Below are 22,674 nucleotides of genomic sequence, written 5' to 3'. Positions count from 1 at the left end.
TTTCATGAATCGTTAGCTGAAACACATGATTTCGTCTTCAGACACTTTATTCCTTTTCTATAATTACCACATTAATTAATATAGCATAATTGACTGTCAAATGACAATATATTGTGTTTTAAAAATTGAATCTATCTGTTTTAGTTTTCTCAGTCTTATATTTACAGGTCGAAAAATCACCTCCAGTAATCTAAAAAGTTCAAAAGATCCACTATATATATATCGTTGCAATTTTTACCTATTTCGTAAAGACTTACCAAATACCCAAAACTTTTATAACTCAGCAGCTTATCACTGTGAAGTGAGTTGGACTGCTCTTTGTTTTCACTCTCCTAAGTTTCAAATACTTTCGTGTTACAAGTTTCATTAAGGGTAACTCACTTAAATTATTTGTGTAGAAGAAAAGGTTTATATCTTTTAGAGAAAGCTCCTCCTCCTCTCCACCCACCAATATATTGTAATTCCGACTGCAAAAGTTGTTGGAAAAACAAAAACAGATTAAACGTTTGAACACATAAGTTTGTGAGAGTTTTAATCCGCCACAATTCAGATAAATAACAGGCGCAGTCAGAAATTCCATACCCTTGTTCCGTCGCTCCTTTTCGCGATTGCATGCATAACGTAAGATCTCACCTTCAAAACCTCAGAAAATTATTATTAGATCCAGAATGATCAACGATCCGGATCATTTATTGTAGTGTGACGAGAAGTCTTAACCTTAATGTGACCATGAAATTTGGTAGAAATCCTATTACGCGTTACAGAATTATTAACCAAAAACCACAAAAATGTTCCATCTCTTCATTATAAAAAAAAACTGCTTCAAAGTGATGCAGAATTCAGATCAGATTTGGGGAGGGTTGTTCTATACTGATTTCTAATCCTTTGTAAAAGTTTAGTGTGCGCTGGTGTATTAGTTCTCGAGATACACGCGCCGCAACACCCACACACGGATCTTATTGTGGTACCAATACCCTGCCAAGCGAGGGTAAGGACTATAAAAATTATTATTGTGTAACTTTTAAGTTTGCTGTTTGTTTGTTTGTTACTTATCACAAAGTTATACACCGGATTATCTGTGTTCTGATCACTATGGGTATCTAAACTCGATTGTGAACACTTGTAAGTCATCTGACTTACCGCTGAGCCATCGCAGAGCAGCATACCACATCTAAAGGTCGTATCAACTCAGAAATAAGAAATATTTAAAACACTCAAAATTATAAGTAAAAAACAAGGGCATTAATGTCGTAGTAATTTTAATACGAGTGGTGTCAAGGTATAAATTATAGTTACTAGAACAAAATGTACCAAGAAAACATTGCTACATGGAATAGGTAAGTAACATTATGAAATTAGTATCCAATCGTTGCGTTATACCTACTGTTAGTGTATTGCTTTAATGATAGACCAATTCTAAAGAGAGAAGGATAAAAAATATTATTAGTTTTTTATGTTGTCAAACAATGTTCGCGAATGAATTCTATATCAAAGATAACATTTAAATTAATTTAGTATTACGTAGAGTATGGAAAAAATTAAGTACGTTTGTCATACACGTGTCGTGAAAATGCTTTCTGTCGTCGAGCTGTGATAAGTTATAAAAGTCTTTCCTGCGTACTGTTACAGTGGCCGATTGGGTTGCTCTACGTACGTTAGTTAGTCGGTCAACATCACTGTCAATGTCACTGCCCTTCTCAGTCGAACACAATGTAATGATAAAAAAATTTGGTGTGATGAGAGCGTTGTTCAGTTTATTATTCTTGTCCCGGAAGTGCGTTTCAGTGCATTTGCCAGCTGTTTATAGTGAACCAGAAGTTAGAACATATCACTGCAGCGGTTTTCAGTATATAGAATTGCTGTACAGAATACGATAAATTTGATTATTAATATTATAAAGTAGTTGTTTTTCTTCGTGGTTTTCGTAAATTTACTTATCACTGAAAAACGAAATCAACGGTATTAACCAAAACCATTTTGTAATTGTTAATTAAAATTGCGTATTAAATTTCAGTTCTACCAACAGTTTTGAAACTTGTAACCTGTATATATTGCTTTAGCACACAAAAAAGTTGCAGTTGTAAATTAACATGCAACTGTCTTAGTTGACTCAGTAGTGATCTCAAGGTTTATAATACTAGATTTAGAGTCTGGTCCCCCGGTGTGTAACTTAATGCTAAAACAAAATAAACATATTATGCGTCATTAAACGTATTTTGTTTTTCGACATTATATTTTCTGTCGAGTTTTAAAATATACTTCTGTTATTTTTCGTTTGTAAAGTATTATTGAATATCTCCTAGTTACAATTTTGAATTATAGATGCTATTGCTAATGCAACATTTGAAAATGTGTATATTTGTGTGTGTGTAGAGATGTATACGTTTACATGAGCACAGTAATACTGAAGGGCACGTGCCCAAAACTGGGCTTCCATCGGAAGCTGCATTTGAAACAGCTAATATAGTTAACTTCCTTTTTGACGTGCATCATAAAAGTGTTGTCCCAATTCATACGTAAAAAGGTATACGTCTTCATGTTGCCTCGCTTCGTATGTACACAGATATAAATTTAACTGAAGCTTCACGTCGTTAACGGCCAATTACAATTACACTTACTACAATGTTCCACGCTTAGTTCTTCGTTGTACCTTTGAATAAAGGGCTTTATATATATATTTTTGCCACGTCAAGTGGAGTGGTATATTACCCACTTTCCCGGCGCCTATATGTAATGTTTCGCTGATGTCAATAGTGATTAAAGCACGGATTTTTCTAGAATACTGAAATAACAATGCCTTAAGTGAGTTTCGATTTTTAAAAAAAATTCAGATTGAACTTTTGGCCACATACATTTATGAACTAGTTTTATTCCGTTAAAGTTTACATTAAAAATGACTAAAATTATGATCGAATACCCCGAATATTCGGTATTTTATTTTAATTAAAGTTTTAATACCCACACCAGCCGTCTGAGTTACATTTTTACTTTAAGTGGGTTCCTCGCCGTCACGAATTACACTATCAAATTGCCTGTTTCATAACACGCTTGTAGGTCAACTGTCATAACGTAAATAAACTATTTGGAAATAAAACTTGCTTAGCAGCTTAGCAGTGGTTAATAATTCGATTGCCCAGGTATTATATCTACTTATTCACAATGTTTATACACAAAAGTATTTGACATTTCTAATTGAAATCGTTCGTTATATTAGCCTAGAGCTAGAATGTCATTGCTATTTGCGCGTGAAGATTAAGTCTTTTAAAATTGTATGAGTGCGTAGTGAATTTTTTATGTCTCCATAGAGAGCCATACTTGTTTTTTAATTGTTTTTTTTTGTCTTTCTTCATCTTTCAAACACTTTTGAATCTCCTGCCATTCCTTCCTTTCTTATTGGATTTACTTAAAACTTGTTAAGAGTTATACCTTGATTCAGTACGTCCAGACGCCTTTTTATTATTTAGGCCTTAAAACTTTTTTAAACTTTTGTGAGGTAAAAGTGAAAAACAAACCGATCAAAAACAAAGACCAAATCTATATTTTTGGGCTCTGTGCAGTCATATTTATAGCACCCAAGATGAAAATTTGCATAAATATAAATACTCCTGTATGGAAACACTAACATACAAAACGAAATTTGGTTTGCTCATTTTGAGTTTTTTTAGGAGGGTCAGAACTCACAAGAAGCACAATTTGTGTTTTTTTTTTTTGCCAATCGCTCGGCCATATTTTGACTATTTTACATGGAATTTAGTATAAATATAATTTTGTACAGGTTCCACACATTAACAAACAAAATGGTAGACTTGCCCATTTGTTTAGTAATTATGGCGAGATCAAGATGCCACAAAATTAAAAGTTTAGTGTGTTTTTTTTGACAATTGATCTGTCGTATTTTGGTGAATTTACATGGTTTTTATAACATAGATACTTATTTACAGGCCCAAAATATAAATAGATAAAAATTGTGGGATATGCTAAATTTTGGTGATTTTAGGGAGGGTCAAAAGGTTACAGGTTCTAAACAAAGATATAGATAACCTTGTAATTTGTTTTTCTCAATTTTTCATCGAAGAAAGCACAGATTGAAGCCTTCGTGAAATATTCATGTGTATATCATATGTATATTTGGTTCAAAGATACCTTGCAAGTTCTAAGCAGTGATATACACATAAAAATGTCTGTGTTTTTCATGATTTCTTCAGAAGTGACCATGTTGAAATTGTGTAGTAGAGATTTACATTCGCCTGTAAATTTTGGTTTTTTTAATATTCACTACTTTCACTTGTCTAATGAGGAACATCGTTAAGGAAAGAATTAATCATACTGTTTTCCTTAACGAATTCCTGAGTCAACCTGACTGATTGTGCAATTTTTGATAACAAAGTGGGATACATAGTGGACGAAATCAAGAAACCAGAAGTTGTATTGACATATATAGGACATGTAGGCCTTATTTCGGGGAGCATTTTACTCTGGCCTCTTTTCTGTGGTTGTAGTAGCGGTATTCGTTTTATACCTCCCCAAAGTTAACCTCTATCACCTTTTTGGTCTGAGTCGTCCGATGATTCTGTGAACATACCCGGTCTTTACGTAGACCTTATGACACTTTTATTAGTATCAAAGAAAATGATTCTCTGGTATCTTTCACTGCTTGTTTTCTCTGCAGCTGATATCCCTGTCATTACCGCATCCATATTTGCAGTGCGATAACGTAATAAGAGTGACAGTGAACCTCTCAGCATGGTTGGTAAGGTGTTACTGGCTAGTAGTTCAAAATTAGGGATAGCAGCAGATAATTTTAATAACTTTGTCAAAAACACAAGTACATAGCTTATTTTTGAATCTAGGTAAGGATCGTATCCAGATCTATCAGCCAGTCCAAAAACTCAAAAGCCAGATATGCTTAACCTAGCTTCATTACTGTTTGTACCAGGAAATGGGGTTACAGTGTATATTTATTTATTTACTTTCACAATAACGTATGCATGTTAACGGTCACATGATATAAACAACCACTTAATGGCATTGCTTAAACTAACTGCTTTTGATCCTGTATGAGTCTAAACACAAGCACTGACTAGCTGAATTGAGAGAAGGCAGAATAAAATAATTGCGCAAAGTTAGTAAGTGATGTACAACCACTTAATTCCTGAAAAGTGCTGAATTCGCCATTAAAATTCCAGAAACAAAGTTCAGTTTAGGATTTAAAGAACGCAAAAATAGTTACAAACTTTCAACAGTCCAAAACTGTTCAAGATACGAGTTCTGTTTAATACGAATAAAAATGGAGAAAATACTAGGCGCCACGATAAAAATTTTAGTCGCCACGATGACCTGGCGTCTGGTATTTGTCGAGGCTTGATCTGAACACGTATGTAAAGACAAAAGGATATCCTGGTTCCTTGCTTATCTTACAAAATTTTCCCGATGGATCAGCTGTAAGTTTACAGATTTATCGTTGATTCCCCGCGGTAGAAAGGACGCAAATAGCTCTTCATGTAGTTTTACACTAAAATAGAGAAATCTTACAAAACAAATAAAATAAATAAATAAACGTTTGGACAGCAGACTTTCGATATTTTCACCCAATTCGTCAAAATTAAATTTCTTTCCCTGTTCTAACGAAATTTATGTTAAAAATTAATAGTAAATCATAATTATCTTGATTCTGAAACCTCAATATTGGGTTGTATGTACCACAAAAAAGAATAGATATCGCAACCCTATTCCCCTCGGTGGACGCAGCAGATAGCCCGATGTGGCTTTGCTATAAGAAAAAAAAACACACAACTCTATTAATTCAAGAACCTGCGCATGTCCAGATGGCGGCACAAATCTAACCGTTTTCATCGTTACGATGTTTATCTAATTGTCATTAGACAAAGAGTTCACCGACTTTGCCAATTATTACTTTTGCGCAGTTTGTCACTCATTTAAGAACCTTGTTAAAATTCGAGTACATCAATACAACGAACCTCTCAGTAAATAATTTTCCTTTACTAATATCGTGGCTTACAAAAGTTGTAGTTGTGGCAACTAGAATATTACTGATGGTACTACAACAAAACAAGTCGAATATTAACACTAATATAACAACACTGATACAGGGTGATCTACACAAACACAACAATAATCTAATCCAACTGCGGTAGATATTTTGGTCTTGTTTCCCTTCGCCTCGCTAGTAAGTTAAACTATAAAACCTGGATGAGAAATTTTGGGCAAGATACTGAGTTTGTTGGGGAACAAGAGTTATATGTTTTTAAAGTGTGCGATACTGATACGCTTAGATGCTCGTAACCAGTTTTACTTAGACGCCACCTTTTATTGATAAAAACTCAATAATGCCTGAAACATTATATAAAATACAGAGCGAAATCTTGACAGCCTCTAGCTGATTTTATTGGACACTGTTTTCTAGAAAAAGATTTTTAGTAGCTTTAATTTAACTGGCGCAGTACGGATTACACTGAACTGTATTTTCTACTTAAATCATGAAAACAGACTTGCTACCAAGAAGACGTAAGGAGAATATCAAATATGCAAAACTAAAATTATTTCTGGAACTAGAGACTAAAAAATAGAAAAATAGAAAATTGTTGTATTCATGACCATAGTCGATTATTACAGTGACCATGACATATTCGTGTAAATTTCGCACGGCACCTGCAGCAAAATTTTTTTATTCACCTGTCGTACAGTATGTTTACACGTAAGTCAGCAGTTGCTATGGGAACCGTGAAATAAAGCAAGTGTTCTCTGGTGATTCACTACAATAGATTAAACTATTGTAATAATTAAACATTTTATAAATACGTTACTCATTTATTAAACTTAACCAAGTCTACTCTATACATTACTTAAAATGGAAAACGAAAGTTCTAATAATTCGAACATTCGAAAATGATAAACAGTAAGAAATAACGTGAACTTTATAAAAAAAATGCAAGTTGTTTTTAAATGTTCGAGGAGCGTCTGCCTATTAATATATTTAACATTACTGCTCGTAATGACAAAAACCAAAACTATTATAAATTGTCGTTTTATTTAAAACTAACTTACTGTGGAAAAATACTGGTAAAAGTAACCTCATCATAAAAATTCTATTCAAATATAATCGCTTTCATAAGATACATTCTACCTTTGTATAAAAGTCGAACGAAACCTTCAAAACTACAATGAGATACTGTTCTACATATACATGTAATCAAATGCCTGTGATGTATACATATAAAAATGGGATCGTTCACATTAATTTTATGGTTACAACTCCCACAATAATAAGAATATAAACAGGAGGAAAAACAACCGACAAGATGGTATTGGATTCAGCTTATTCTTGTACTTACTCCAAGTGATTATTTGATATTGGGTATGTTGGACCTGCAACGGAGTCTACCAAATTATCACGGATAGAGTGGCAGTTATGTGACGTCATAAACCCCTTGGTTGAACTTCTTTCTTATAAGCTTAAACAATTCGTAATAAATCGTTAATTAAAAAACATTCCAACAAACATACGATACGGATTTTGTCTAAAAATAAAACTTTCTACAGATTTATAGTCTACGTTCGAGCAACATAGATGATATTATGTTTATTATATTTTTAAAATCTAGAAACAAACAACCTCTCATTTCGATCTGCAGATATGGAAATAGAATTTTATATTTTTTCTTCCTTTTCCTGGACAGTTAAATAAATCCAAATAGATAAAACAGATAGACAAAGGAAGGAAATTTTCTTGGCGTTTTTTTTTCTCATTCATTAGTAAAACATATTATTATTATAATGGAAAGAAAATTGCATTTGTCTGTAACGTGTTTTTTAGCACGTATCTGTAAATAGATTTTATCTATCGAGGTCTGGTAGAGATCAAGTATTTTATAATTACATTGACTGTCAAAACCTCAGGACCCAGAGTTATGTCTACAGGTTTACAACACTAGAAACTGGGTTTTGATACCCATTGTGGGCAGAGCACACATGGCCCATTGTATAACTTTGTTTTTAATTACAAACAACTAATCAAACTAGTGGTGATTTTTGTTGTTGTTAGTATGAGAAATTTTCCACGTTGTCTGACATTATTACAAGTGTAAAGAAAAGATTTAAAACTAGTCGTACACTTCATGAAGAGTGAATTCGTACAGTCGAGAAAAAAATCCAAAGTCTGTCACACATCTTACCTTATAGTCACTTAATTAACAATGATATTAACGTTGTCGACTTTTACTCGTTTGGTTTTCGTTGGTCGCTAGGAGATAATGGAGCATATATAAAAATATCGAGTATTGCTGTGATGCTGATCACTTGATTAGAAAAAAAGAAAAAAGTACTTTCTTCTGTCATTCAGTTTGTAAATAATTTAAAGACGAACAAACTAGAAATGTAAGCTCTGAATATTAAAAATAAAACTATGAAAAGTTATTATCAGTACTGGTTTGTTTTTATTACATGAATAGTAAATATTATGAGTGAGCCTCGAAACAGTTGTTAGCTAACTGCAACACCAGATTTCGATTAGAGACCAGAACAATCCGTTTCGTTCATTACAAATATTTTAGAACGAAATCAAAACACGCTTTTGGATTTTAAAAGCATGTTTCTATGCAGTAAAATCAATCTGTATTAATAGTAGAAAGACAAATGAAAAAAAATCTTTCCTCAAATCAGAGTTATATAAAGGAGGATGAAAAAAGAGGGGCGGTTTAACGTTATAGAACTCAAAGATACTGAAAATATGCCATATATTTCATTTACTGTCTAACAGGTGTTGGACGACTCTAATTACAAGTACTATCAAACAAATTTTTGAAAAATGAGGCTATTTCACACATATACATACGTTATTAAGCACTGAGTTAAACACTATTATAGCACTCTATTTAAACACTATGATTCCTTCCTACGCAAATTCCATTTTCATCTATGTTTCGTTCCTTGAGAGTATAAACTCATATTATGTTCGTTTATACACTCATAAACAGCTTAACAAAGTCTGTCCTAGGACTGTGTAACAGGTCTTAGTACGTCTGTAGGGAATATGGTTTTTAAAAACTAAGTGTTATGCTATTTTTAAATGTTTTACACCTTCCTAGATATTTTTACTTGCGATTACCTGTGATGTTTACAGTACAAATAAACAAAATAAACGGAATATACATTAAATGACATATTATTTTCAAGTATAAAAAATAGAATTTAATCTCGTCCTAAGAGTTCAGTGAAGAAAAATATGCAATTATTTATAAACGAAATAAGTTGGCTGATTATTCTATTTTTATTTATTTTCTGTGTAACACACACAAATAAAGTAGCAACCAAAATACGTATGTGTAGACATATGTATATTAGTTTATTTTGTTTTAATAACAACAATAAACCTCAAAACCCTTACGCCAATATAATCCATTTTAGTCTTTATAAGTTATACATACATTACCTGACTTAAGTAATGGATATAATAATTCGTGAAAGGCCAAACCTTTTTCGCGTTAAACTGGTCGGTTTACAACCCACGCACAAAGTAGGCGGGAAATGATATTTAGTTTTTTAACATGTTTGCAGTCTCCAAATACATCAAATTATATACATGTATGTGATGCGGTTGTTGTGTTCAGCTTCGGTCGTTCACCGCCATTCGTCAGTGCAATGACGTAAAAGAGGAAATACTGGACACGTCACTCCAGTGAATACAGAAAAGGTAGTCATACAGTAAAGGTGACAGTTTATGTAAATATCATCCTGATTAATATCGGAATCAGTGCAAAAAAGATCTTTGTTTTTAAATACGATATTTGTCAAAATGCTTGTAACAAAAATTGGTCAAATGATATATAACCGACTGAATATCTAATTAAAAAGAACTAAACTGGGCGTTTAAATATGAGAAGTTTTGACATTAAAATTATTACTTCGAATACACCGATCTTTAAAAACAGATATAGAAAAACAAATCAGTTTAATGGAGGCAATTAAAAAAAAAACTGAGAAGATTTGAGGTTATCGTAATAGTCTGTGGTTATATATATATACTAGCTGGAATACCTGTCCCCTGGACGGAAATTATGTAAATACATGATTAATGTTTGTTTGTTTGTTTTGGAATTTCGCACAAAGCTACTCGAGGGCTATCTGTGCTAGCCGTCCCTAATTTAGCAGTGTAAGACTAGAGGGAAGGCAGCTAGTCATCACCACCCACCGCCAACTCTTGGGCTACTCTTTTACCAACAAAAAGTGGGATTGACCGTCATATTATAACGTCCCCATGGCTGGGAGGGCGAGCATGTTTAGCGCGACGCGGGCACGAACCCGCGACCCTCAAATTACGAGTCACGCGCCTTACGCGCTTGGCCATGCCGGGCCCATGATTAATGAAGAGATAACTTAGGATATGAAAAGTTTCTTCCCTTAAAGGTAATTTTAAAAAACTCAAAAGCGAATTTACATATACCTCCGCATACCTACCAACAAACCTTCATACCAAACTTGGTAAAGATTCATCAACAGGGGCGAAGTAGTGGTAAAATATGCAAAAATGTCCATAAAAATCGCAAACTGCAAATTAAACATTTGTATCTATCCCCACATAGAACTAATGAACATCCATACCAATTTTGGTCAAGATCCATCCACATCTTGCGAATCAGTTACATGGACAGACAACAAACGGTACTATTATATTTGTATAGATTCTTCCCCATGTTAATTCATACACACTCTTATTTGTTCCACAAGCTGTAGAAAAACATCTCTTTACTGTTTGTTTACTTACAGATATATACTTTCGAAGTAAGGTATAACTTTCTTGACATTAGCATAGAATGTAAAATATAAACACGGGCACTCGATAAAGAAAAACACAATTATAAACAAAATAGTATTTAGATTATCTTATCGTATCATGATAAATAAAGTTAAACAATGTTTTTTATTCATATTTTTTGCACTTGGTTGCTAAAGCTTTCTAAGCCTTTTTTGACCTTACGTTGTAGACAAAATTAGCAGGCATTTGAACCCGGGGATTACGAGTCGACGGCCCTAATTACCTGAATATGCTAGGTCCCTGGTGATCATCCCTAACTTTTGATGACCTGCAAAAAAGAAAACCCAGGTGACTTTTGTATCACTACAGACGTTAGTGTCATCCCTACACGGCCCGGCATGGCCTAGCGCGTAAGGCGTGCGACTCGTAATCCGAGGGTCGCGAGTTCGCGCCCGCGTCGCGCTAAACATGCTCGCCCTCCCAGCCGTGGGGGTGTATAATGTGACGATCAATCCCACTATTCGTTGGTAAAAGAGTAGCCCAAGAGTTGGCGTTGGGTGGTGATGACTAGCTGCCTTCCCTATAGTCTTACACTGCTAAATTAGGGACGGTTAGCACAGATAGCCCTCGAGTAGCTTTGTGCGAAATTTCGAAACAAACAAAACATCCCTACATAGAGAGTGTTAGCGCCCTCTAAAATAATGGCCTGAATGTATCGGTACCTACTTCGACCTTTTCCACCAAACGTGGCTAGAAGTAATATCGTCCATACAGCTCTTGAAATTAAAAATTTGAATAATTTGATTTTGGCTAGGAACACACACAGCTTGACAGTTAAAGTCCGTGATATTTGAATCTGTTCCAGAATACTTTTAATGCTAGTGTTCCTTACTCAACAATCCGTGAGTAACTAGCTATGTTATAAAACATAGCGTATGTTCACAGAATTATTTCTCAATATTACCAGAGGTTATATGTTTCTTTTATAATAGACTAATTTTTATTAATATCTTGTAGAGAAATATATGTTTGACAAACCAGCGAAGCTTACCTTATGAAATATGAATTAAAAAGATACATAACAATTTTCATGCCTAAAACATTTATCATATGTCTATATATATTATTTTTTTATATATAAAAACGCAAAATCTTAAGGCTCTTACACCCAAATGGCTATTATATTTTAAATATATTTATCAGACAACCTTAGTTCATTCTTTCCATTAAATTAGTAAGAGAAGGTGTTACCTTAAAGCACCTTTTTATTTGTATACACCTTGTTTTCTGCAACTGTGGTTTGTTGTAACATGATCATATAAAGTGGCAAATTAGTAACAAAAATAAAATATGAACAGAAGAAACATAACTTCCCGTCATTATTATGCATAGATATGCATAATCTTTATCCAGAATATTATTCAGCTTCTGAACACGATTGCCAGATTTCGTTCACCAGTCTTGCTTATTTTCTGATTCTAAAATCACGTGAAGTTTTCCCGAACTTTTAATACCCCAAGTTTTGTTTAGCAACAAAAATCTGAAAAAGTACAAGTATTCCTTTCTGTGGTATGAATGTTAGGATGCAAAATTTGATTGTTAAAAATGTAAAATGTTTTACAATGGCTTTCAAGGTAACGTGTATTTCGGCATTATTCACGATTAAGGGAAGTTACTAGAAAGTAAGCATTTCAAGTGCAGTAGCAAACGTTGGAGTGAGCGCTAGCAACGCGATCATCTAGCGACCATGGCCAGCGTATTATTACTTTATCTCGCAAATTTTATGATAAATACTAATCCCAGTGTTAAACCCACGAAGCAATGTATTTAGTCTGCATCAGTACTCAACTGAGACTGTTATATACTTATCTATAGTTGCAAATAAATATTTATTCTTGAAAACAGGCCACATGAATAGTGAATGATGAACAATATCGATGAATAAAAAATAAATTCTCCTCCATTTGATCCCGTCACTCTTGTTCCCAGAGCTCATTTCGCATAGCTCACATCCGGTGTCACAGCTGCTTCCGGTTGTTTCTCACACGTTACCATCATTTAATGTAACACATGTTCTACTATCCTGTATCTACTTTATAATAATTGTAAAATTATCAACGTTCCTATCCAAATATTACTTCCCTTTGTAAATTTCTCCCTTTTGGAGGTTAAGTTGAACAATAAAGATTAGAGTCTACAAACCATAATTACTCTTTAATTCAAGTATCTAATAAATACAGAAAAACAGATCAACTTAAGATGACTTACGCCACAAACATTTATTTACCTAGAATCTACACGTGAGTTACATTGAAGAAAATGTAATATGGTCGGTTAAGAATTAAACTTCCGTTTAACACAGCAATAAAATAATGCAATGTGTGTAATACTAACTTACCTTAGTTTACCAAACTGTGTAATGCCAAATAAAAGTAAAATCAAGGGATGAAATTCTGCCAATCTTACCGGAACTCAGTAACAGTTTTTTTGAGAAATCTATATGGATTGACACCTTTATGGAAGCTGTTACAGTTATTTCTTTCTCTTTGTTGTCGGTTCAGCTTGAATAGTGCATATTGAGGTAACTTTAACCAGCAGAAAAACGTAACACTTCATACACTGTGAGACCAGATATTAGCAAATGTATCTTTAGAGTGTTCAGACTATTGTTATGTTGCCATTTTTAGAGATGGGGTGGGGTCTAGGGGCGAGGATCCTCAGAAAAACGTTTGAAAATTTAATGCTATCAGGTTGGATTGTGAACCATTTTAACTGCAAATACACGCAACGTAATGTACTGAATTAAACGAATCAAATTTTAATACATGCCATAAAATATGTTTGGGCCATGGTCTGAATGATCTTACTGTTTCTTACAGCCCCGGGTACTTCTTTAATGAGAACTTCGTCAGTGGTCAAACCGAACCATGTGATTAATAAAATATAAACCACTAAGGGTGTTCAAGTACACTTATAAAAAAACATTATAGCAAAATAATTTACATCATCATGAGGCTTCGTATAGATCAGTTTTATATAATGTATGAAGGGAGAAGGAAGAAAAGTTGTGAGATGTTAAGTTGGTGCCTGATAAGTCATATAACACAAATAACTCCGGTAGACATGTCTAAAATACATGTAAGGAATTGTTTAGACACTTACATCATTCCAAGGAAGCTGGAACACTTACGAATGACGTAAGGCATGTGTTATGGGCTTGTTCAAAGATTACAAGTGGGTCTGTGTGCTGCTTCCGGGAAAGAAAAAAATACTGTCATAACTGATTTTCTAAAAGCTTCTTAATTAAAAATAATATTGACATTTTCGATATTTCTGTAATATTTCCACAGTATTTGGTATTCAGATCTCAAAAGTAATAAAATGAACAAAGATCTAAGAAACGACTTCCTAGGTTTTAAGACAGTAAATCCCTCTATTGAGGTTGTTTGAAGTTAATCACAAAGCAACACAATGAGCCATCTGTGCTCTGTCCACCACGGATACTGAAACCCGGATTCTTGGGTAATAAGTCTGCGGACATGCCACTGTGCTGTGCTACTGATTAGTGGTAGAACTTCCGAAATATTTTAACATGGTTTTTCTGAGATCGTCACGTTTATTGGTAATAAGAGTTGTTGTAGCACTGATGCATTTATACAAGACATAAATGCACTAAGTTCATAATTAATTACACAGGTCTGTGATGGTTTTATTGTTTTGATATTTTTACATATTCTACAGTAATTCCCGTATGCTGAATCCGAAAATAATATCAATTTTTCTCCCCCAAGCATAATAATAAAGCAGTTCATTGTGGTAAACTGAATAATAATTTTATCTAACGAAGACTTGTTTCTTCTCGATTTACAAAAACTCCTTAAGTGATAAAAAAGAATATTATTTTCGACATCTGTGCAGCTGAATTATGGAAAATACATCATTACAATAACTATGAAATTCAAATTCGCAGACCTTGTTATTATTGACCTCATGCTAATTTTACACTTTCCTGTTGCTCCTTTTATTTACAGGGGCTACATTTTAAAATGCTTTGTTTATTTGTTTGTTTTAGAGCAAAAACCACACTGGGCTATCTGCAGTGTCCACCTGAAGAATTCATCTTGTATTTTAGTGTTGTAAGTTTATAAACTTGCCGATGTTACAACGGTTTTGTTTTTTGTTTTTTTTTATTCTTGTTTGATAGTTATCAAACTCTAAGTAGGTCATGGTTAGGACTGTTACTGCTCTTTAATTGGTGGCACGCTAAGGTCCACGGGTCAGGTAGGACGAATTAAAACCAGAATAGATAAATGATTAGTATCAGCGCATGCACTGTTGATGATTGTATATGATATATGTGTAACCTTCTTAAAGTGCGTGTATGCACATTTATACCGAGAACTCTTCTCATTTCGCAAATGATCGTATACTGAGATAATTGATGCCGGGTGGCATAACTTTGGTTTCAAAATTGGGGGAAAGGAACAGTTTATGTAGCTGGGTTATGCATGAAGGTATTTTATTTTTTAAAAAAATCATTGAAAACCATGTTTTCCGTTAAAATTATGCCTAAGATAACTGAGATCAAAATATACTATTCTAGCCCTATAAAGAGATAAAAAGGCGTTTATGTAAACTACTGACAAACTAGCGTTACTGTAAAGATTGATCAATTCCTTTCTGCGTATATTAATAAAATACCTGATCTCGTCTCTATGTGTAATGCTAAGTTTGTAAAAATACTTATATCATCGAAAGTTGGAAGCACTTATCATCATTGTTTGATTTCAGAATGAACTCTTTAGTGCAATCCTATAAAAATGTAGGTTAACTGCATACTAACAAATTTCGATTTATTCTAGAACTTTGAGAAATAAGCAGTTCTGTTTCTGTAGAGGTAGAATTGGAACACATTTAACATATTGTTATACATTTGTATAAATGAAGGAGATAAGTGATTAGTGAAAAACCACGACTGTTGCTATTTTTCGCTATATGGCTCCGTGTCGTTGAAGGTCAACCACGTGAGTGAAACTGGGGCTTGTACGTGACCACAAAATTAAATTTATTTTACCCCTCAGGTCAGGTGTTGCCTAGTGATTAATGTTCTTGGTTTACTGTCCTCCATTGTAAAAACGAGCTCCATAAGTGAGGGACGTGAGCGTGTTTTAAGAGTGAATGGTCAAGTCTCATTATTGGAACATACAAGAGTTGCCTTTCCTCTAGTATATGCACAAGTAATCCTTTGTGTTCCTTTGTGCGAAAATTCTGAAACAAGCAAATTCCTACGCCTTTCTTTTTGGACTGACAGTTAGGGTACCTTATTTGCAACTCCCGTCGCCGAATATGCTCGCCCTGTCTGTCATGGAGGCGTTGTTATGTAACGGCTCAATTTCTACTTTTCGTTGGTAAAAGAGTAACCGAAGAGTTGACAATGGATGGTATTGACTAGCTGCCTTCTATCTGGTTTACCTCTTCTCAACTGGGAAAGGCTTGCGCAGATAATTCTCGTGGAGCTTCGTGCGAATTTTAAACCAAATAAATCATTGTTTTTCGCAACGTAATTTTTTCTTTATATTCAGGTGTAACTGCAGAACAGAGGTTTCACAAAAATGCACTAAATAACAACGATTTTTCATTTTCCCTTTCAAATAAGCCTCGACTGCATGATTTTCCCTCCACTATCGTATTGCTCGGGTGTTCATAAACACTGCCTTTTAAACTCGCTTTCCTATGTAGTAATTTCACAACTCCATACGTTTCTAGTTTACCATGTAAGTTGTACGACGTTTGTATTTGAAGGTATTTTTAGAATGGTATATGTTGTTAGGAGATGGATTATGTTGGTTTATTCGGTTTTAAAAAACAAAAGTCCAATCCATTTGACGATAATAAGAACGTCTTACTTCTTGAACGTCCATAATTATCGAAACCAACGTTCACTGACGGGTCCAACCTCACACACGAGTTCCGTTTAACAGAACTTACACTTACTTAGTAAATTAGTATTTATTTTTTCGCCGAAACACAAATTCTGTATTTGCTGCACTGAACTAACTAGTTAGCTGATAGCAATAGATGAAAGTGACTCACAAACTTAGTGACTCATTGCTTTGTTGACTATATTACTAACGCTAGCTTTACTCGTTTTACATATATGTATATGCTGCTATGCTACTCTAATTGTTTCGTAAACTTTGAAGATTATTCCTTATTAAGCGTTCTTCCCTTTAAAACAATTACAAAAATACACATCTTTGGAAGCGTCTGTGTTAAAAAAAAAAGCAAGCTAATTCAGCACCTACTTAAAATATGTAGTATGGCCTAAACTGATTATTTGTAACTTTCATTAACGAAGGTAAAGTTGTACACCCAAAAATATTTAGTAATAATAATAATAACAGTAATAAAATAACACTGTGCAATACATTCTAGAAAATCAGTCATGCTTTTGTCTGTTTCTGAAACAAGTAGGACGCGCCATCTATTGTTACGTCTTCTTACTTCTTTTGTGCTTTTAGTGGTTTTGATTTGACCATGTAGCCAAATTAAATTTACATTGTATTGTATCCAATAAATCTTTTTCCAATCAAAATATTTTTCTGATCCTTAGCTTACTTATGATACTAAATCACACATTTACTTCAAATCTGCTTAGTTTTGCAAGGTAAATAATTTATGTGAGATGAAATTTGTTATAAAAATTTCATCTAAACTACAAAATACTTTTTGTATTTCATCATTTAACGAGATAAGTAAATATGTATTTTGATGTTTTATTTCATTTGCTCAACAAATGCAGTTACATTTAGCAGTGTAAGACTAGAGGGAAGGCAGCTAGTCATCACCACCCACTGCCAACTTTTGGGCTACTCTTTTACCAATGAATAGTGGGATTGACCGTCACATTATAACACCCCCACGGCTGAAAAGGCGAACATGTGTAATGTGACGGGGATTCGAATCCTCGACCCTCAGGTTACGAGTCGAGTGCCCTAACCACCTGGGTATGCCTGGCCAAACACCATAGTTGGCCTAAGAATAGTCAGTGCTCCCCTCCATAGACAAGCGGGATGTCGTCGGACTTAGAACGCTAGAATACGAGTTTCTATACCCGTGATGAGCAGAGCACTGAGATACCATTGTGAAGCTTTGTGTTTAACTACAAACAAATAAAAATGTGATTTTAAATCACTATAAATAAATTTTATCATTTAGCGTTCACAAAGGTTAAAGACAAAACGAATATTTCGAAATGCGAAACTCTAAATTATGATATTACTTGTACAGGAATAATCACTGCTGATTAGTTACTGGTATTCCATATTTGGAATTAGTTTGGAAATTATTCTTTATTTTATCGCAAACGTAAGAAAAAAAAAGACTTAATTAAAAAAAATTACATTTTTTTTACGCTCTACCAATATCTGTATAAGAGATTACTCATATTTTATACATTTTTGTTTCACCCAGTTGCTGGAGCAGGAAAAACATGCATTGCAAAGAAAACTGGACTCTGTGGAGAGTGAATATGATGCTCGTGTGACAGAACTGCAGGCAGATATTACAGAGCTGAGAAAGGAGCTCGAAGGCCACGAGGTGTCGTTGAAATCTACGGAAAGAGAAAAATGTAAAGTCGTCCAGGAGTTACAGGAACAGAATCACAGACTGACCCTTGCCCTGAAGCAGGTGAGCAATATCCTGAGCATTTTGTATAGGGTATATCATACGAGCTCTTGCTCCTTTATATGGATAAACACAGAAATATTGTTTCTGACATTACACTGTGATACTAGTACATTACTGTTAACCCAGAGACAGACGTATGTGTGACTGAGACCTCCAAATATTATTGGTACTACTTTCTTTTACGAATAATTGACCCTTGTGATATCTTTACTGTGTAATACAACATCGATGCAGAAAACATGTAATTCATACCTTTGTTTCGAAAGCAAGATAAAATTGTTTTAAAAAGAAATATTGCTATGCACAAATATATATATATATATGTGTGTGTGTGTGTGTATTTAAAGTAAAAACTCTTAAGTTTGTTTGTGTCTGTAAACATTAATGCCTTTTTACATTAAAAAGGAGGCTTTTTATTAGGTTTATGTACAGCGTTCTTTGGAACAGTGGAGATGATTTATTAGTTATCCTAAAAATAAAATGACCAGTTTTAAAACAATCGGGATTGAAAATAACTGTACAAGTAAACATGCACGTGTGATCGGGCATTGACGGGCTGTCCTATTTAATAAGACGAGGTTAAAACCTGTTTCCAAGGGAAACTAATAAGTTGAACAAGGCAATTCTGCCTCCAGGATTTATTTTGTTTTTTGAAATAAAGTAAAAGTTTAGCAAGACAACAGTTACGTTGGTAAAACAGTCAAAACAACGTTACAGGTTTCAAGTTAAGTCGTGGTAAAGTAAGGAAACATATTTACATGTATAAACTGTAAAAAGAACAGCACGTTTGGAAATAGGTAAAGAAACAAACGTGGTGGGCAGTCCACGTACTATCTGTCTATGTATCTCTCTAGTGTATTTTGTGTGTGTGTTTATAGATGAGAGTTATTTTTGTGCAGTATACATGTATAATTAGTTAACTTTAAAATTGGATCAAGACATTTTAAGTAAGCTTCATACTATCTGTCCAGGTTCTCTACCTTCAAGGTAGCAGTACAACTCCTCTATTTTCAGTTATTTAACTCACAATGAGTAGAATTAGATCTGCCCACACTTCACAATATAGCATAGCAGTCATTACATCAATGAGTTTTAAATCTATGGGTGTTTGCAAACATTTTTCCAGAGAGGGGGGTAGTGTGAAATTGTGTGGCTGATAAAAAAACAACTTGTAAATTAATACACATATGCTGAATGAATAAAGAAAGAACTATGTTTCTTATTTTCATGGTGGGAACAAGTGCCCCTTGCACACAAACCCCCCAACCCCCAGATGCCCATGTATAAATATTTATCCTTTATCTTGCTCAAAAGTGAAATTTCTAAACATATCCATCACTTTCTTTGTGTGTATATATATGTATAGGAAACTGTACAAAAACCACTGAAAAAATAAAAAAATTGGAACATCACTGAATGATACTTAACTTTGGTTTTGATAACTAAATATCAATCAGTCATATTTAATAGCCTGTAAAATCAGTCATGTCTGATTAGAAATTAATGACTAATTCAAATATTTTATTGCTAGATACAATTTACTAATTAGCTTATATCCTATTGTTTGATGGTTAATCTGCTGCAGGCTGGATATAAATTCTGTGTGAGAGCCCAGACAGTTGGTTAGAGCCCCTGCTTTTATAACATGCCCTCGACTGAACTCTCTCTCCTTTTCACAACTCCAAAGACAGCAGCATATTAGTAGTGGAAATATAGGATATAAGCTATGTAAGCTATTGGTATCACATAACAGAAAATATTAACTAATTAATAATTAGATCTAGATAATGTTTTAGACAAACATAACAACAGTCACTTCTTTAATATTCACTAAAAGTGCAAAACCCAAGAATGAAATTTTATTTTAATGGTGTTCTTTTAGTGCAATAATGCATTTCATAAAGTCTCTATGAAAACAAACATTACAATGACATATATACACTGGGTGGCAAAGTTTATTTATTAGAAGATTTATTAATACAGTTATTATCTCATATAATAGAAAAATCCCAAGTTATCTTTTTATGTCATGAAGTAAGGAAAATGTTTGCATATGATTTCATTTATCTGTATATATATGTAAAAAGGAGGGATAGCAGACTAAGACACTGTGAAATTTGTTGAAGACTGGTCATTACCATTGTTACTGCCAGTTACTGAGTTGTGTAGACATTTTACAGAGAAAAGAGATGTGATTGTATATATGACAGATAATTTCAATTGTCTTATGGAATATGACAATTTATTTGTAATGCTAATTAGTCTTAGGGAATGTCAGGATTCCTAAATTAGGTGTCGTCCTGTTCAGTTGGCAGTATACACAAGTCTCAAAGTTTATAAATCTAGAATTCCAGTTTTATCCTTGCACAGTGCAGATAATTCATTCTTCAGCCTTGTGCTGTATCAAAAACAGACCTAGATCAGACAGTTTCATTAACAACTCCCAGATTAGGCGCAAGAGAAAATAATGCAACAATTGACAAGAAAAAGACATAATTTACACAAAACAGTAACAAAGTTCAACAGAGTTACTGATCTACTCTACTTTGTTAGTAAACATGTATACTGCTAATAATATATAATGTTCTAGGCCACCAAAACAGAAGAGCAGTTAACAAGCCAGCTGAAGTCATTACGCCAACAGTTCACTGTTCGAAGCTCTAATTTCTCTGACCACGTATCCCAGTTGGAAGGGCTTAGGGAAGAGGTAAGTGTTTGCTTTTGTACCAGTCTTAAGAGTAAACTGTATTTTCAATGTACGTTTATGTGATCACCACACATTACAATATGTGCATATGACACAATTTGTTTACATTTTCTGTATATTCCTTGTGAAATATTAATATATAGTTGTTTTTTTCATGAATTTTGAATAGTGCAATGAAATTGATTTAGCAGCCAATCCTGGAAAATAATGATATTTATTTTCAAGTTAAGTGGTTAAATTTTATGATAGATTTTAACTACAGCAAAAGAAAAAAATTTCAGTCGAATTTATTTTCTTTAATTGCTTTAATTTTAATGATAAAATGTGTAACAATTATATATTTTACATGTTTTAGTAAGAGTATAATATCCTCCTAGATCGATATTCTTAGTGAAAGAAAATGTGATTTGGAAAGAAGAATTGAAGGACTTGGAGAAGAACGTGAGAATCTCAGCCTGTCTTTAGAAGAATCTGGTGATCGGATCATCATGCTGGAATGTAGTAACAAAGAACAGGAGCAACAGGTGAATTTTCTCAGAATTTGATGCTTAAACAAAAAACAGTAGTTGTTGGCATTCAGCCAGTGAATCTATCTTACACTACTTTCAGTTGTAATTTAAAAATTATAAGAAACTTACAAGGTTTCCAACTTACAGGAAGAAGAAGAGTTTTTGAAGTCTTGTAACATTGTAATGAATAGTTTTGGCAATTATAAAGCATGCAGAATGACTTTAAAACAAATTACTTTGCAAATATTATGTTGCGTAATATGATATTCAACTTTTTACTAAGAAATAACATTGTAAAACTATTAATGAAATAAATGAAAAATTTTTAATGGCTTGTTTGCTAAAGATACTGCATTTTATATATGTACAACATATATTTAACACTTGTAAGCACTGACATCCCTTTTTCTAGAGAGGAAATTACTGTTCTCAGAATCTTAATGATTAATGCACATAATGTGATCATTTTCTTATTGTTTCTATGATTTTTTTACATTTTTTTTCTAATTATTTATACCATATTGTTTTTGTATATGACATTCTCTATCTATATTTTTGATCATTAGTGTTTATGGGATGAAAATATGTTTGTATCTTATAATTTTGCAAAGTATTTTCTTGAAGAAAACCCATAAACAAGTGTTGGAATATGTTAAGCAGACATGTAACATTACTAGTAGTACAAAATAATAAAAGTCCTTTATAAATAACTTAGGACTCGTTTGCAGATGATAGCAAATTCATTTTTGCACACTTAAAACTTGTTCATGGATGATTGTTTTCTACATTTATGAATAAGAACCCAAATTTTTATTTTTCTCAAGACAGAAATTGACTTTTACCAATGAAATTTTATGCTTTTCCAGCCAGAGAAGTATTTTATGATAGTTTCTTATATTTTCCTAGACAAAAACTTACTGGTTGACTAGAAGTTTGAATTATAAATATATTCTGTAGAATAAAAATAATTGTTATAAATTTAGATAAAATGTAAATAA

General features: G+C 33.3%; 1 protein-coding gene and 1 long non-coding RNA gene across 2 annotated transcripts in view; one reads left to right on the top strand and one right to left on the bottom strand.

The window, feature by feature from the left end:
* LOC143223217 (uncharacterized) overlaps nucleotides 1–14,250 on the bottom strand; it is a 50,416-nt gene extending 36,166 nt beyond the window's left edge. The window contains exon 1 of the long non-coding RNA XR_013012753.1: nucleotides 13,934–14,250. This is a non-coding gene — a long non-coding RNA (uncharacterized LOC143223217). The remainder of the gene's footprint in view (nucleotides 1–13,933) is intronic.
* The window catches only part of LOC143223190 (bicaudal D-related protein homolog), a 56,783-nt gene that overhangs the window by 17,830 nt on the left and 16,279 nt on the right, over nucleotides 1–22,674 (top strand). Inside the window, exons 2-4 of the mRNA XM_076450783.1 lie at nucleotides 18,245–18,460; nucleotides 21,051–21,167; nucleotides 21,545–21,691. Coding sequence (XP_076306898.1) covers nucleotides 18,245–18,460; nucleotides 21,051–21,167; nucleotides 21,545–21,691 — 480 coding nt within the window. The remainder of the gene's footprint in view (nucleotides 1–18,244; nucleotides 18,461–21,050; nucleotides 21,168–21,544; nucleotides 21,692–22,674) is intronic.

Source organism: Tachypleus tridentatus, chromosome 1, assembly GCF_004210375.1.
Source record: "Tachypleus tridentatus isolate NWPU-2018 chromosome 1, ASM421037v1, whole genome shotgun sequence".
In the NCBI taxonomy this organism is placed as follows: domain Eukaryota; kingdom Metazoa; phylum Arthropoda; class Merostomata; order Xiphosura; family Limulidae; genus Tachypleus; species Tachypleus tridentatus.
Note: the sequence above shows the minus strand (reverse complement) of the source record. Positions and strands in the feature narration are given on the sequence as shown.